Source organism: Vombatus ursinus, unplaced genomic scaffold (genome assembly GCF_900497805.2).
Source record: "Vombatus ursinus unplaced genomic scaffold, bare-nosed wombat genome assembly UNPS02014799.1, whole genome shotgun sequence".
NCBI lineage: Eukaryota > Metazoa > Chordata > Mammalia > Diprotodontia > Vombatidae > Vombatus > Vombatus ursinus.
In genome coordinates this window covers 33,809,566-33,825,777 of record NW_020954577.1, presented here as the reverse complement: position 1 = coordinate 33,825,777, position 16,212 = coordinate 33,809,566, and the positions used below count along the sequence as shown (strand labels likewise).

Genomic DNA, 16,212 nt, shown 5'->3' with positions numbered 1-16,212 from the left:
TTTCTACATAAAATCTTCCAAACAATGGCATGGAAAAAATGAAGAATCAAAAAGACTGTCCCTACTTGATTTTATATATTTTTAGTGTATATCATTCTGCTTTCATGGTCAAATTTAAATTTAGATGAAGATAATACTTCTTTAGAAAAACACATTTTAGATTAATACATCCTTGAAAGTTTTCTCTGAGTGGCGTCAAAGTTACTTTTACAGACAGAAAGTTTGATCATCATGAAACTAGTTTATCACTTCTTGGTTGGCACAAATCCAGTTATTACACTGGTGACTTAAGTTATATCCACAATCACAAAACCAATTATAAAAATAGTGGGCTATAAACATGAATTGTTACATTACCTTTTAACATGTACAGGGACAACAAAACCCACCAAAATCAAATAAATTAGTGGTTTAGTACAGTTAGAGAAACTTGCTTCATATCCTGCCTCTAACACTTACTAGCCAATATTACTTCCCTGAGCTTCAGTTTCCTCATCTGTTAAATGAAAGGGTTGGACTAAATGGTCTCTGATCCCTTTTAGCTCTAACTCTAACCCAAGAACAACCATTATTCAATTATGGAATGGCAGAAAAAATGTCAAATTGTTAACCTAAAGCATTTCAACAATTATTATAATTACAAGAGAATCTCATTAATTTGATCACTAATTCCAAATCCAATTAACATTTATTAGCTTCCAGAATAAAATACACATTCCTCAGCCCGGCATTTAAAGTATACAATCTAGCTCTGACCTGTTTCCTGTTTCATCTCATATTTCTTGCAAATATGCTACATTCTAGCAAAAGTGGACAGTTAGTTGTTCTCTAAATTTGATTCAATTTCCCGACTCCATGTATTTCTACGAGCTACGTCCAAGGCCTATAATACACTGTATTCCCAGCCTCTCAGAATCTTTATTTTCCTTTTAGAATCAGTTTGGGACGATCCTCCTAGGTGAAGCCTCCCATATTCTCTAACTACTGCTCTCTTTTCCTCTACAAGTAATTTATGTTACACCACTTCATAACATGAGGTGAGGAGGAGGTGCAGGTGTAAGATCCAGGAGGGAAGGGACTGGTTTCCTATTGTCTTTGTATTCCTAGTGCCTAGCCCTGTATCTAGTACATACAGACTAAATATTTAATAAATGATTGAACTGGATCATTGTAGTTGTTTTGTCATTTTGGTTCTGTCTGTCTCTGCGAACCCATTTTGGAGTTTTCTTGGCAAAGATACTTAAATGGTTTGCCATTTCCTTGTCTAACTCATTTTACAAATGAGGAAACTGAGGCAAATAGGATTAAGTGACTTGCCCAGGGTCACATAGCTAGTAAATGTCTGAGGCTGGATTTGAACTCATGAAAATGTGTCTTCCTAATTTCAAGTCCAGTGCTTTATCCACTGTCCAGAACTGGATCATGAGAATTACAATAAAAACTCCACTAATTTCTACCTACTTTAGGAAGTGGATACTCCACAATGAAAATAAATATAATGAAAGAGCACTAAGCTAATTTCAATAAATTCCTCGCCGCTAATGAATTATTTGATGTTTCTTAGACTGCTTTACCATAATAAATAGAGTAATTTGATGTGATCTGCCTCTTAAGAATTAAAAGTAGTTTAGGCTTTTGGACCAGAAAAAAAAATTAAAATCCTGATTCTCAGGTTCAACAAGTATTTATTAAGGGCCTACTGTGTGACTGTTTGCTAGGTATTACATAAGATGCTGAGGATAAACAATAAAACAATCCCTACATGTTACAAGCTTACATTCTAATGGGGGCGGTGGTGGATAATAAGTACACAATACAAATAGGTACAAAGTAGTTAAACATAAGGTAGTCTGGAAGGGACAAAAAGTTGGGGGGCATCAGTAAAGGCCATTTGGTGCTTGAGAACTGCATTGAAGAGAAAGACTATTCCACAAAAGGTAAGGAGGAAGTATATTCCAGGCACAGGGAATTAACCAGTGCAAAAGTAAGGGCACAGGCCAGATCACAAAGTGTGGGAGAGGGAGCAAGGTTCAACAAAGTTGAAAGGTAGGCTGGGGTCAGGTAGTGTAAGGCTTTTAAAAGCTCAACAGAGGCATCTAAAGGCATTATCTTAGAGGAAACAGGAAGTCACTAGAGTTGACAGACTAAAGGAGACACATGGTCAGATTTGTCCTTAAGGAAAATTATTTTGGCAGCAGCATGTAGGATGGACTGGAGGGTAGGACACCAATTAGGAGGCTGCTGTAATAATCAGACCCTCACCTAAGGTTTTATCAATGTGAGTAGAAAGGGGTTGGATGTGAATTCTGTCATGAAGGTAGAAACTGAAAGATTTGGCGAATTACTTAATTTGAGAGTGTCAAAGGAGTCCAGGACAACACCAAAATTATGAACCTGAGATACGAGGAAGAATGGTGGTGCCTTTCACAGAAATAGATAATTTTGGACAGAGAGAGTGTTTAAGAGGAAAGACATGCTGAGTTTAAGATATCTCCAGAAGATCTAGCTAAAATGAATAGGCAATTGGTCATCTGGAACTGAAACTCAGAGGAGACTGGTTACTTTAATCTAAGTGCCATTTATGTTTCATAATAGAGTTCAATTTATAAGCTATACATTGTGCTTTGGATTTTGGGCCATAAATAAAGGTTTTAGAATACTGATTGCTGGTTTGAGGTCTTCAGTTGTCATTTGTACTTGGCTTTAAGGTTGTCAACAGTTTATTTTTTATTTAAACTTCGAAATATGAGACTTATGTGTGAAAATTTGTTGGTGACTACAGAGACAGTTGAGATACAACATAAAATATGGTATTAATATTCCATGGACATATGGTTCACTAGTACAGGTATAGGCCAATGTAGCAAACCCTCTAATGTTAAAAAAAAGTTCCAGTAAGTGAAAAAATCATCATCCTAAGGTCAACCTGGTGGTAAACCTTTTTTGAATTTAGCCTGGTTGGCACATGCTTGTTGCTGGGGCCATAGTTAGAAGTATTTTTAGAAGTATTTCCAATTTGTTAGGATCTGTAAGAGCGTGTAATAGTCTATCGGTGTGTGGGTAAATACAGAACCTACTACTTCCAGCAGCTTTAGGTTTTAGACCTTGAGATGAATGGTGTAGCAGAATGGCTAGTGAAGTTCCTAGTTCTCTGTCCTTTCACACTATTGTCGCCACCTTTAGGAAACAGTGACATCTTTTAGTAAATTAAGGATATTTATCTTCCATATAATTTTGTCTGCCCATGTTTATAAAGCATTAAGTATGACTCATATTCAAAATCTAAATGGGGAGGGCAGAATAACTCAGTATTCAATCTGAGGAATCCTCATCTGTAACGAGATGATTAAATGGTCTCCTAAAGAACTCCTTCATACACTTCAAGACAGCTAGTGATTAGAGACTTAGAATTACACATAGATAGCTGCTACTTTTCTCGTACTCTCCCAAGAAGTATAATGAAAGTGTCTCTAGATGGTTCCAAGTTATATCACTTTACTATTACAATCTAAGTCAAGAGGAAAACGGGAAAGGTCACCCCCCCATCCCAGAATGAGTTTACAATGTTTCCAATGATTACAAATCATTATATTTTTGTTCGAGGCTTAAAAGCACAAACTTTTTTGTCATAGAAACATCACTTACACAGAAAACACTTATCCCAACAACCTCAACTATATGAAATAGCCAGGAAGCAGGCAAAAAAGTCTTCTAACTAACTAAATAAAATTAGCATTGAAAAGTCCACATACTTTTCCCATGGAAGATCCCCCCCCCAAAAGCCCTCATTCAACAACTAATTATTTCTTAGAATTAAAAAATGATTGCTTATTAAGTATTCTGGCCTATAGCAGATTAACAAGAAATCAGAAGGGGTGAGGGAATGGAAGGTCAGTTAGAAGCAGGCCCACTGGCATAACAAAAACTGCAAAAAGCAGACAATTATCAATGCACAACTTTTGCTATTATAGAGGCCATTTAGCACTGGAGCAAATGGATCATTGTGCATCAATGACCTGATAGCGCCATTACTGCCTATCAAATGGTAACACAATAATCAGCATTCTTAATTTCAAAATAAGAAAAGATAAATTATAATTCTTGCCTTCTTTTTTATGAATAAAATTGAATGCCAGCTAGGAGGTGCAGTGGATAGTGTTGGGCTTGGGGTTAGGAAGACCTCAGTCCAAATCTGGATTCAAACATTTTCCTAGCCGTGTGACTGGGCAACTCACTTCACCACTGTCCTCATCTGTAAAATGGAGATAACAATAGGACCTACCTCCCAGGGTTGTTGTGAGGATAAAATGAGAGAAAAGGTAAAGTGCTTTGAAAACAAATCGCTATATAAATGCTAGTTATTAGACAGCAATAAGGATAGGGAGAGGAGCGTAAAACACGTCACATGGATGTAATGAAGGAAATGAAGATGTTTAGTCTGGAAAAGAGAACATTCAGAGGGTACATAATAGTAGCATGAATATTTGAAGGGTTGTTAAGTGGGAGACAACTACTACTATTTAGCTTGAGGGCAGAAATAGGAATAATGGTAAATTGCTGAAAGGCAAACTTAGGTATAAGAAAAAACTTCCTAAAAAGTGAGAGCAGTTCAAGGCAATATGTTGCTTCAGGAGGTAATGAGTATTGTTAGAAAGGATTCTTGATAAGGTATAGGCTGGACTAAAAGGCCTCCCAAGTCTCTTTCTAGTACTCAGATTCAGTGATCTTCCTTTCTGCCTAGGGTGCTCTCTCTACCATCTTTGGGTGCCGGGACCTGGGTATACCCAGGGCCAGTTTCTGGAAGCGTTTTAGTAGCTGGGAGAGGTAGAGGCAGGGGAGCAATTGTAGGATCTGACTGGGAGGTAGGGAGGGGTCCAAGGTGTTGGCAGCTGTAGAGATAGGACTTCAGGAGCACTGAAGTGCCAAGCCCAGCTTTGGCCTTAGTCGTCATGATAACCATGTCATTCTTCTCCCTGACCTTAAATTCTACAATCTGGCCCTCATCACAGAAACCTTCCTGCAGAGGTGAGTTTCTGCCCACACACAGCGAAGACATCATGATGCTCCTTTAACTTAATCTTCTTCTTTAGCACCTTGCCCAGGCTCCAGATGATGGTGACCACTAAAGCGGAGCAAGGACAAATGGTAATAGTGGCCGAATGTCTGCTGACTTCTGTGTCAGATGCAGCTCTAACTGCTGTGGATCTTTTGAGCCACACCCTAACCCTACTAGCCTTCTAAAAGAACATCTCAAGATTTTAAGCAAGATTTCCATGGGACCAATGCAACCAAGATTAGGAGGGAAGCAGAAAACTGGGAAAGAATTTTTACAACCAGTCTCTCTGATAAGGGCCTCACTTCTAAAATATATATAGAACTAAGTCAAATTTATAAGAATACAAGTCATTCCCCAATTGATAAATGGTCAAAGGATATGAACAGGCAGTTCTCAGATGAAGAAATTAAAGCTTTCTATAGTCGTATGAAAAAATGCTCTAAATCACTATTGATTAGAGAAATGCAAATCAAAACAACTCTGAGGAACCATATCACACCTATCAGATTGGCCAACATGACAAAACAGGAAAATGATAAATGCTGGAGAAGATGTGGGAAAATTGAACACTAATGCATTGCTGGTGGAGTTGTGAACTGATCCACCCATTCTGGAGAGCAATTTGGAACTATGCCCAAAGGGCTATAAAAACGTGCATACCCTTTGACCCAGCAATAGCACTTCTAGGACTGTAACCCAAAGAGATCATACAAATGGGAAAAGAACGCACATGTACAGAAATATTTATAGCAGCTCTGTGGTGGCAGAGAATTGGAAACTGAGAGGATGCCCATCAACTGGAGCATGGCTGAACAAGTTGTGATATATGAATGTAATGGAATACTATTGTGCTATAAACAATGATAAGCAGGCGGACTTCAGAAAAACCTGGAAACACTTGTATGGTCTGCTGCTGAGTGAAGTGAGCAGAACCATGAGAATGTTGTACACAGTAACAGTCACATCGTGGGATGACTAACTTTGATAGACTTAGCCCTCCTCAGCAATGCAAAAATCTAAGACATCTCCAAAAGTCTCATGATGGAAAATGCTATCCACATCCAAAGAAAAAACTATGGAGTTTGAATGCAGATTGAAGCAAATTATTTGCTCTTTTTTCCTTCTTTTTTTTTGTTTCCTTTTTCTTGTGGTTCCTTCTATTGGTTCTAATTCTTCCTTACAACATGACTAGTGTGAAAATAATTTAATAGGAACGTATATGTATAGCCTATATCAGATTGTGCACTGTCTTGGGGAGGAAGCTGGAGAAAAATTTAAAACTCAAAAGCTTATGGAAGTGATTGTTGATAAATCAAAATAAGTTAATTAAAAAATTAATATAAAAAAAGATTTCCATAGGGGGAAAAAAGCTTAAAAGGGAAAAAACAAATTGATGTTTAAAGCAGTAAACTTTGGTCCCTAGCAAATGAACTTTTGTGAAATATGCCCTTCCTTGACTCCTGGACCTAGAATCTTAGAAGGAGAAATAATTCTTCATATTACAGATAAGTAAAGCTCAGCAGATATAGCACTAGGCCTGGAGTCATTAAGACCTGAGTACAAATCCAGCCTTAGACACTTACTAACCGGGGGACTGTGGGCAAGTCACTTAACCTCTGATTGCCTTAATATACTGGAGAAGGAAAGGGCAAACCATTCTAGCATCTTTACTAACAAAACGTCAAAGATAGTGCTGTCCATGGTGTCATGAAGAGTCAGATATGACTAAATAACTGAACAAGAAACTAAGGCAAAGAGAAGTGGAATGATTTCCTAAAAGCCAGAGCTATTCTTGTCAGTCAGAACCAGAAATCATGTCTCCTGACCTTCCAACTTGAGAGTTCTTTGTGAGGTATAACAACTTGAAAATAGTTGCAAAGTAGACATCCATGGTGGGTTAAACACATTGTGTTCCTCGAATGTAATGGAGTCTTACTGTACCATAAGAAACAATGATGATGAAGAATGCAGAGAAGCCTGGGAAGACACATATAAACTGACTCAAAATGAAGTAAATAGAACCAGAAAAACAATGTAGACCTGTGGTTCTCAAACTTTCTGATCTCAGGACCCCTTTATACTCTTAAAAACTGAAGAACCCAAAAAGTGCTCTTGTTTATATGCATTTATATCTACCTATATTTATCGTACTAGAAATTAAAACATCTTAGTATTATTATGAAAATAGTTCTGACCTTGTGGTCTCACTGAAAGGGTCCCACCTTAGATCATACTTTAAGAACAACTGATATATACAGTGATACTAAAAAGACAAAAATAATAAAAAATGAAAAAAGAATACTGTGTAACTATAATAATCAAAGCCCCCAAAAGAGAAGAAAATGTACCTCCCTCCCTTCTTTGCAGAAGTGGAACGCTATTGGCAGGAGGCACAACATATACTATCCGATTTGATCAATGTGTTTGCTGAGCTGCTTTTTCCTGTCTTTTTGATTCTTTGTTATAAGGGAAGGAATATATTCAGAAATGAAGGTGAAGTAAAAACAAAAATCGCAGTAAAATTCAAAAATAAGATAGTCAATTACTCAGACTATTAGGTTAAAAAAACTCTGTAAATTATCCATTCCAACTATATGAACAAGAATAAGTCCCAACACTCCCCAACAAGTGGTCTTCCAGCTTTTGCCTCAACACCTCCAAAGAAGGGGACCCCAGCACCTTCCAAGGCAGACCATTCTCACTTTTAGATATCTTTATTAGGAAGCTTTCCTTTACTTGAAGCTCAAATCTGCCTCGAAGTTTTGTGAAAGTTTATTTTTAGTACTTACAAGGACATAAGGTACTTTTTTTCCTTTATAGGTCAAGCTGAAAACAAAATATATCTGCATTAATCCTCCCCGTCCTCCCTCCCAATGTGCTACATTCCTAGAGACTACATGTCTTCTAAAGATGACAACTGAGTTAACAGTATATTTCTTCTATTTAAAACCAAAGTCTCTAGATATTTTAAAGTTATCAAGCACAAAGAAGTATGATTGCTTTAGAAGATATTTCTCTCAGTGAGAAAGCCTGTTTTCCATTTCTTCTTCTCCAAGGAAAAGAATCTTTCTAAAACACCATATTGAGATCGAGAATACACAATGCCCAACAGGAACAAAAAATTTAGAAGCCATTGTTTCAAAAGGCAGTCCTTCTCCTTTGTCTTAAGCTTAATGTTAAAGGTCACAATGGTAAAATGGCAACGTATACTAGAATGAGGAACAGTTGATACTGTCCCATTTGCTTCAGCATGTAAACTTTCTTCTGACCTAGTTCTTATTACTCAGACTTAGCTTTTCTAGATGGTATTCACTTCAGTTTAGAAAGTCACTTTAGTGTTCATATATTTGGGAGTCCTTCCTCCAAACCTTTTAAAAGAAAACCTCTACAAGTCACTTAATTCAAAATGATATAAGTTCCTACATGGCAGGGGCTTTTATTTTTGTCTCTGTATGCTTAGTGTCTAGAAGAATGCCTGACAGTAGGACAAGGATAGGGACAGGCCCTGTGATTTCACTGATAAAGGCAAGTCCTACATGATAAGACTCCTTCTACCATAGTAGGTGAGCACCTTCTCTGCAATTTAGTCTTTTTTTTTTTTTTTGGTAAGGCAATTGAGGTTAAGTGACTTGACCAGGGTCATACAGCTAGTAAGTGTCAAATACCTGGTCTGAGGTCGAATTTGAACTCAGGGCCTCCTGACGCCAGGCCTGGTGCTCTATCTACCGGGACACCTAGCTGCCCCTAACTGCAATTTAGCCTTGGAGAGAGTTGCCTAGAGTTCTGAGGTCTTAAGTGACTTTCTGGGATCACACAACCAGTACATGTCAAAGGCAAGACTTGAATCCAGGTCTTCCTGACTTCAGGACTAGCTTTCTATCTATGAAGCTTTGCTGTCTTTTATCTGAATCATAGTAAGCATTAAATGTTTGATGCACGAAATGCTGAATGGGGCAAATTAATGTATTTTTGAAGGGCATATGTGGCTGTCTATAAGAATCTGTTTTATTAACTATTCTATTAAAAATGAAAAGTCCTTAGTGTTTTAATATAGTCCCTAATAAAACATAGCATAGTTCAGGGTCTTGATGAAGTCAGAGGACCTGGGTTTGGTACCTAACTGCTACTTACCTACTGACCTTCAGTAGGGCTATCTTCCCTAGCCTCTGGAGTAAAAATTCTTTCAAGTCCCTTTCCAGCTCCAAAGTCTATAAATGGCTCCAATAAACAGTATTCCTCAAGTAATGAAAATTTTGGACCTCAACGAATTTGTTAATGGATGTCCCTTATTTTTGTGCTCTAAATTTCAAACAATTGAGCAGTAGTTTGTCCTATGAATCAATGAGGAATAAAAGTCATCAAACTAGATGGATACCATGTCATGTGTTAAACAAAAATGCTGTTCGTAATTAGATAGATTTAGTATGTAATAGTCTGTGAAGGAGCTGAGTGGACAATGATAATATACTGTATCCTATTATTACAGCTTTTAACTTGCCCTCTCCCCCCATATGCTGATACTGAAAAAGTGGAGGTTTAAGAAAATTTTTCAAGTACTTTAACATAGATTCTGAATTTAGCTCAAGAACTGGCCTCTGCTATTTCCTGATTAAGCTGTTTCTCTGGACACGTGGGAGAGTTTGGAGGGAACCATAATCTATGTATGCCAGAGTCTGTAGGCAGGATGGCAAGTCTAAGGCTCCTTCATCAGACAGTGACTTGGTGTGTACCCTTGTAGATGGTACTTAATAGCCAGTCAAAATGAACATGTATGCTTTTGTGTCTTCAGGATATTCTAGGGGTTATGGAGACAGAAGAAATTAGGGTATGTAGTGAAGAGACAGACCATCAAGGGCTTATTAAAGAGATACTGTGCACCCTAACACATTAGCCTACTCTAATGTTCCTTGCAGTTACCAGTGTTCTTTGGTGACAATGTAATTAATTTAAAAGTATGTGTGTACATGCCCCCCCCCCAATTCCCAAACCCTAAATTACTGCTAATTTCATCAAAAGTGGAAGACATAAATAGTAAGCAGAAGAGAGGTAATGTATGGTGTAGCACACTGCTAAACTGGGAGTAAGGAAGAACTGGGTTCAAATCATCCCTATAATACTTGCTGTACTGTGACCATTGAGGTCATTTGGCCTCTCTGAGGCTCACATTCCTCAGATGAGGTCCTCACAGAGCTAAATGTTGGATGGAAAGCACTGTACAAGCCAGTGTGGCCTAAGTACCTCTTTTAAAAATGTCCTTTCCAAATGCTCTAAATCACTATTGATTAGAGAAATACAAATCAAAACAACTCTGAGGTACCACATCACACCTATCAGATTGGCCAACATGACAAAACAGGAAGATGATAAATGTTGAAGATGTGGGAAAACTGGAACAGTTGTTCCATTGCTGGTGCAACTGTAAACTGATCCAACCACTCTGGAGAGCAATTTGGAAGTAAGCCCAAAGGGCTAGAAAACTGCATACCCCCTGACCCAGCAATACCACTACTAGATCTGTATACCAAAGAGATCATAAAAAAGGGAAAAGGACCCTCACGCACAAAAATATTTATAGTAGTTCTTTCTGTGGTGGTAAAGAATTGGAAATTGAGGGAATTCCCATCAATTGGGGCATGGCGGAACAAGTTGTGGTATATGAATGTAATGGAATACTATTGTTCTGTAAGAAATGATAAGCAGGCGGATTTCAGAAAAACCTGGAAAGACGGACATGAATTGATGATGAGTGAAGGGAGCAGAACCAGGAGAATATTGTACACAGTAACAGCAGCATTGTGGGATGACTGACTTTTTAGCTCTTCTCAGCAATGTAAGGATCTAAGACAATTCCAAAAGACTCATGATGGAAAATGCTACCCACATCCAGAGAAAGAACTATGGAGTCTGAATGCAGATTGAAGCATATTATTTTCTCTCTTTCTCCTCTTTTGTTTTTTCTTTCTTGTGGTATTCCTTTTTGTTCTGATTCTTCTTTCACAATATGACTAATGTGGAAGTATGTTTAATATGATTGTACATGTATAGTCTATATCAGATTGTACGCTGTCTTGGGGAAGGGAAAAATTTAGAATTCAAAATCTTATAAAAGTAAATGTTGAAAACTAAAGACTAATCAAAAAAAAAACCAAAAAACCTGTCCTTTCTGTGAGGCTTGAAGGCAAGATACATGTATTTCAGTGATCCCGTGCCTTCTCCCTCTGCAACCTGGAGTTGTGCCCTCTAGTAAGTTTATGAAGAGCTGTATGAATGTCAGTTATTATCATTTTATAGAAATAGCAACACGTATTGTTCATACATGTTGTCATAAATAGTAAGAATAACAAATAATCGTAAAAGGCAGAGAGGATTACAAGCAGACCTGAGTTCAAATCTAACCTCAGACACTTCCTAGTTGTGCAGCCCTAGGCAAGTCACTTAACCTTTGACTGCTTGACAAAGGGATATACTGGAGATGGAAATGACAAACCACACCAGTATCTCTGCCAAGAAAACCCCAGGGATAGTTGGTCCACAGAGTCATGAAAAGTTGGACATGACTGATCAACTAAACAACAAAATTTTATAGTTGAGGAAACTGAGGTAGACTCAGTTAAGTGACGTGCTCAGGATCACACAGCTAGTAAATGCCTGAAGTTGAATTTGAACTTAGGTGTTCTAGACTCTAAGTCCAGCGCTATTCCCTGAACCACCTAGCCACTCCACAGCAAACTCATTACTACCAGTATAGGAAGATACCAAACATGGTAAGCCTAGCACCACTGTCACAGAAATTTAAATGTCAGTTTGTGTTGTGATTTTGAACTATATAAAACAGAAGATATTAAGGAAACTGTATAAATCTTTTTTTCCCTCTTTGGTGAGGCAACCAGGGTCAGGGTCAAGTGCCTTGCCCAGGGTCACAGAGCTAGTAAGTGTCAAGTGTCTGAGGCCCGACTTAAACTCAGGTCCTCCTGACTGCAAGGCTGGAGCTCTATCCACTGTGTCACCTAGCTGCCCCTGTATAAATCTTTATAGCAAGCATTCATCACTGAAAGTTAGCTAACTCAGGACAGAATGTTAAAATGGGAATTTAAACAATACTTAGCAACGTTAAACAATTCAAGAGAGGAAGATGGTTGCTATGTTCAAATGAAAATACAGATATTTATGTAATCTTATTTGAAATGTACCACCACCAGCAAATTAGGGAGGAGGGAGATAGGGGATAGGACCTTACTTGAGACCTTTAAAACCTTTATTACCCAATTATATTTATATCTTAGACAGAACCTTCAACATAGTGCCATCTTACATCAAACTCAGATAATTTGTATATTTTTTTTAAAAACTCTGTTCCTAAAGAAATATGGAATTTTTTTTTAACTTGTCTACCAATAAGTTATCTAACAGATGTGTAGGTCAGGACTGACTAATATTAGAAAATGTACAGGTAGAGAGTAAAGAATGTTATTTTATTTCTAAAACATCTTTTAAAAAAATAGAGACAATATTAACTGGAAAATCAAACTTCAGAGCAGAATTGGAGTGTACAGAAACACTGGATCATTTTCCCAAGTGACCCTTGGGGTAACTGTACTATGTGCATCATTCTAAGTATTAAATGTCCCACTACTATTAGAAATTCTCCCTACTAATTTGGCATCACATACATTTGCCCACCTTGCCTTCTGGGTCAGCCCACTTGTGCTTTGGAAGTGATTTTTCATGACTACTCAAATGGAGTATCTAAAAGCATTTAACAGATGTAGGAAGTATCTCAGAAAAGTTAAGCTAGCTACAAAGCAGGTCTTTAGCACCCAAGTTTTGTGTTCTTCCCACTGTAGCACACTGCTAAGGCCAAAATACAATGGCAATCCGTTATTCTGGGATCAATCTGACGAGCTCGGCTCAAACTCTGCCTCTGACACTTCTGACCTGGGGAATATCATGTGAATTCACCTCCTGAAGCCTCAGTGAGGCGGCTGCACACGAGAGCTGCCTTTGAGGCTCTTTTTAGTTCTAAATCTACAATCCTGCACATTACAGCATTTGAATCCTTCAAGGTGATAAATTTAATGGAATCAAAGTAAAAGAACATATTAATATATTTATGTCATCAGCAAGTGGCTACCTGTGATTGAATCAATTGCAGGATACTGGGGACGGACACACACACACACACACTCTCATCTTACCTATCATTCATAAGTGAAGGTACTATTATTTTATACTTAGGAAAGATGTCAGATAGTCTACATAAAGATTATAAATAACAGATCACAAAAACATGATTCAAGCCAGTATATGAATTAAATTAAATTCAGTAGGGAAAAAAAGTATTCTCACCCCCAATGGTACTCTCTTGAAATTCGTGAAATTGACCCTTCACAAATCGAAGCACAAGACTTGATTTTCCAACAGCAGACTCGCCAAGAAGCACTAGTTTGAACTGGCAAATTTTATTCCCAGTATTTGGCCCATTGGGCCTTGTTGCTCCTCGATTAGCCATGTCCAAATCAGAATAAAGTCCCTAATTTCAGGTTCTTAGGTAGTAGACTTCCAGGATGCAAGTGTCAATTTTTTCTTTCTATTGCCAATAACCTGTTAATCAAAACCAAAGTGAATACCAAGTTATTAAATGTAGAAAATAATAAAACAGATAAAATCCAATATGCATTATTTTAATGACCACAGTGTAATATTACATGACAGTTACTCTGATTTTCTGGGAAATATGCTCATTTATTTTTTAAAACTTTTACTAATTTTTAATTCCACAATTGAAAATATCAAGGATTATAATCTTCAAAAATCACCCCTGTGCCACTGTCGCTATGGAAATGTATTTTGTTTTTCATTAATGACTGCACAGATATACTGCTATATATTTTCAGTAGTATCTTGCTCAACACAATATATATAAAAGCATATAATTTATACGTTTTAAATCACCCAAGAATATAGGTAGTACAGTGGTTTAAAGAAAATTATTCTCTTAGAAAAACTACTCCATCCTGTTTCTTTTCTCCTTTAACAATCTATTTCTCAGGGCAGCTAGATGGTGCAGTGGATAGAAGGTACTGGCCCTGCAGTCTGGAGGACCTGAGTTCAAATCTGAGCTCAGACACTTTATACTTACTAGCTGTGTGACCCTGGACAAGTCACTTAACCCCAAATGCCTTGAAAAACCAAACCAAACAAACAAAAAAAAACCAAACCACCAATCTATTTCTTAAACTTAAGAGTTAGGGAACAGTAACATTATTTCAGGACAATAGCCAAATTTTTTTCTTCCAATTTTAACCAAAACTTGTTACTTTTCTATACAGTATACTTGAGAAGTCACTGAACTTACGGATACCTCCAATAGTATTTCTGACCCACTGTTTTAGTAGGTCTTGAATTTAAGCATACTTTAACTCCTACAAAAATGTGGCAGTTTACATAAGCAACACTCTCAATGATGAAAAAATATTATCTATTGACATCCAGGAGGCTCAGTGGATAGAATACTAGGCCTGGAGTCAAGAAGACCTGGGTTCAAATTCTTAAGACACTCACATTAGCTGTGTGACCCTAGGCAAGTCACTTAACCTGTTTGCCTTAATCCACTGGAAAAGGAAACAGCAAATCACTCCAGTATCTTTGGAAAGAAAACCCCTGACAGGATATGAAGAGTCAGACGTGACTGAACAGCAAATTGTTCTTAGTCCATAAAACACATGTGGAAACATCTGCCTGCAAGAACTATTCTTAACTAATGGGGAAATAGCTTACTAGGTGTCCACATGATAGGGACAATGATTAATCGCCAATGCAATGTCTTGTAGACTTAAAATGCACAAACACACCTACCCAGAATATGACTGATGGCAACTGAAACACTCCCTAGTTGTGTGATGTGGTATGGTTTGTAAAACTGCATATTAGAATACTGAGCAAGGATGTTATGTTTAGACTTGTTAGTTATCTAACAGTAAGCCCTTTGAGAGGGAGGAACGTTTTTGTCTATGGGCATATAGTGCCTAGCAAATAGAGGCACTTGTTAAGTGCTTCAAGTTAAGTCAACAAGCATTTATTAACTACCTACTATGTGTATGTTAGGTGTTCAATAAATGTTAGTCCAATGATAGGTACTACACTAAACTTTGATTAAAAAAAGTCTCAGTTTGAAAACTCACAGCTGAATGAATTGCTGTGTTAATTCTAAAATTTGCATCAAAACACCAGACTTGCATGAAATTAATCTAGGCCTTTCAGGCTGCCAATAACAGCAGTAAGAAATAGTGGTTTATAATAATAGCTAATGTTTCTATTGCACTTTAAGGTTTGAAAAGCACTTTACAAATAAATATCTCATTTTATCCTAACAACCCTGAGAGATAAGTGTTATCACCCCCATCTTACAGGTAAGTAAACTGAGGCTGGAAAGATTAAATGATTTTTCCAGTTGCTAGTAACTAAGATTGGATTTGAACTCATGGCTTTCTTTACTTGAAGTCCATATTCCATCCACTACTTCACCTAGAGGCCTCAAGGTTCAGGACAGACAACTTTAAAGGCATTCTATTTACCAAAACTGTGAGGCTTGCACTTCCTTCTGTGACTGTTAGTATTTTGGTATTTAAGCTTGGGATTTGTTTTCTCGTTAACTAATCATAAAGTTTATTAGAAAGGCTGAGTTGGGTGGCTGGACCAGATTAAGCAAAAATAATAAAGACAGGCTTTCAAGGCTTCATATTTTCACAAAATATGGCTCTCACATCACATCACTCACCTCTAATAGAATATTTAAATTATTTATCATAGTATTTTAAGAATGCAAAAGATAGTTAAGTGGATGATAACTTATCAAAGGTATTTCCTCCCACCCCCATTCCAGCAGGTTTCAAAAACAATTCTGAAGCACTAAAAATATAGACAAAGTAAAAATTATTTGGTTTTTGGCTCACATAATAATAGCTAACAATGATATAGCATTTTAAGGTTTGCAAAGCACTTTACAAATATTACCTCATTTTATCCTCGAAAACAGGATTAGGGTATCTTATCTATAATTTCTTTAATTAACACGATATAATTGGAAGGAGTATGGGTTCAGCATTTCATCTGTGGGTAAACTGGGTGTTTACTCTCAACCTAGGCAGAAGACAGGT

At 37.3% G+C, this 16,212-nt stretch overlaps 1 protein-coding gene across 2 annotated transcripts in view; it reads right to left on the bottom strand.

The window, feature by feature from the left end:
* RAB5A (RAB5A, member RAS oncogene family) overlaps nucleotides 1-16,212 on the bottom strand; it is a 50,249-nt gene that overhangs the window by 33,354 nt on the left and 683 nt on the right. Inside the window, exons 1-2 of one of the 2 annotated variants that reach the window (XM_027872471.1) lie at nucleotides 16,070-16,195; nucleotides 13,403-13,657 (exon numbers count right to left, since the gene is read on the bottom strand). In XM_027872471.1, the coding sequence (XP_027728272.1) occupies nucleotides 13,403-13,565 (163 nt within the window). In that variant the 5' untranslated portion in view covers nucleotides 13,566-13,657; nucleotides 16,070-16,195. Of the gene's footprint in view, nucleotides 1-13,402; nucleotides 13,658-16,069; nucleotides 16,196-16,212 lie in introns of those variants that run through there. The other variant, XM_027872470.1, reaches the window with a different exon arrangement.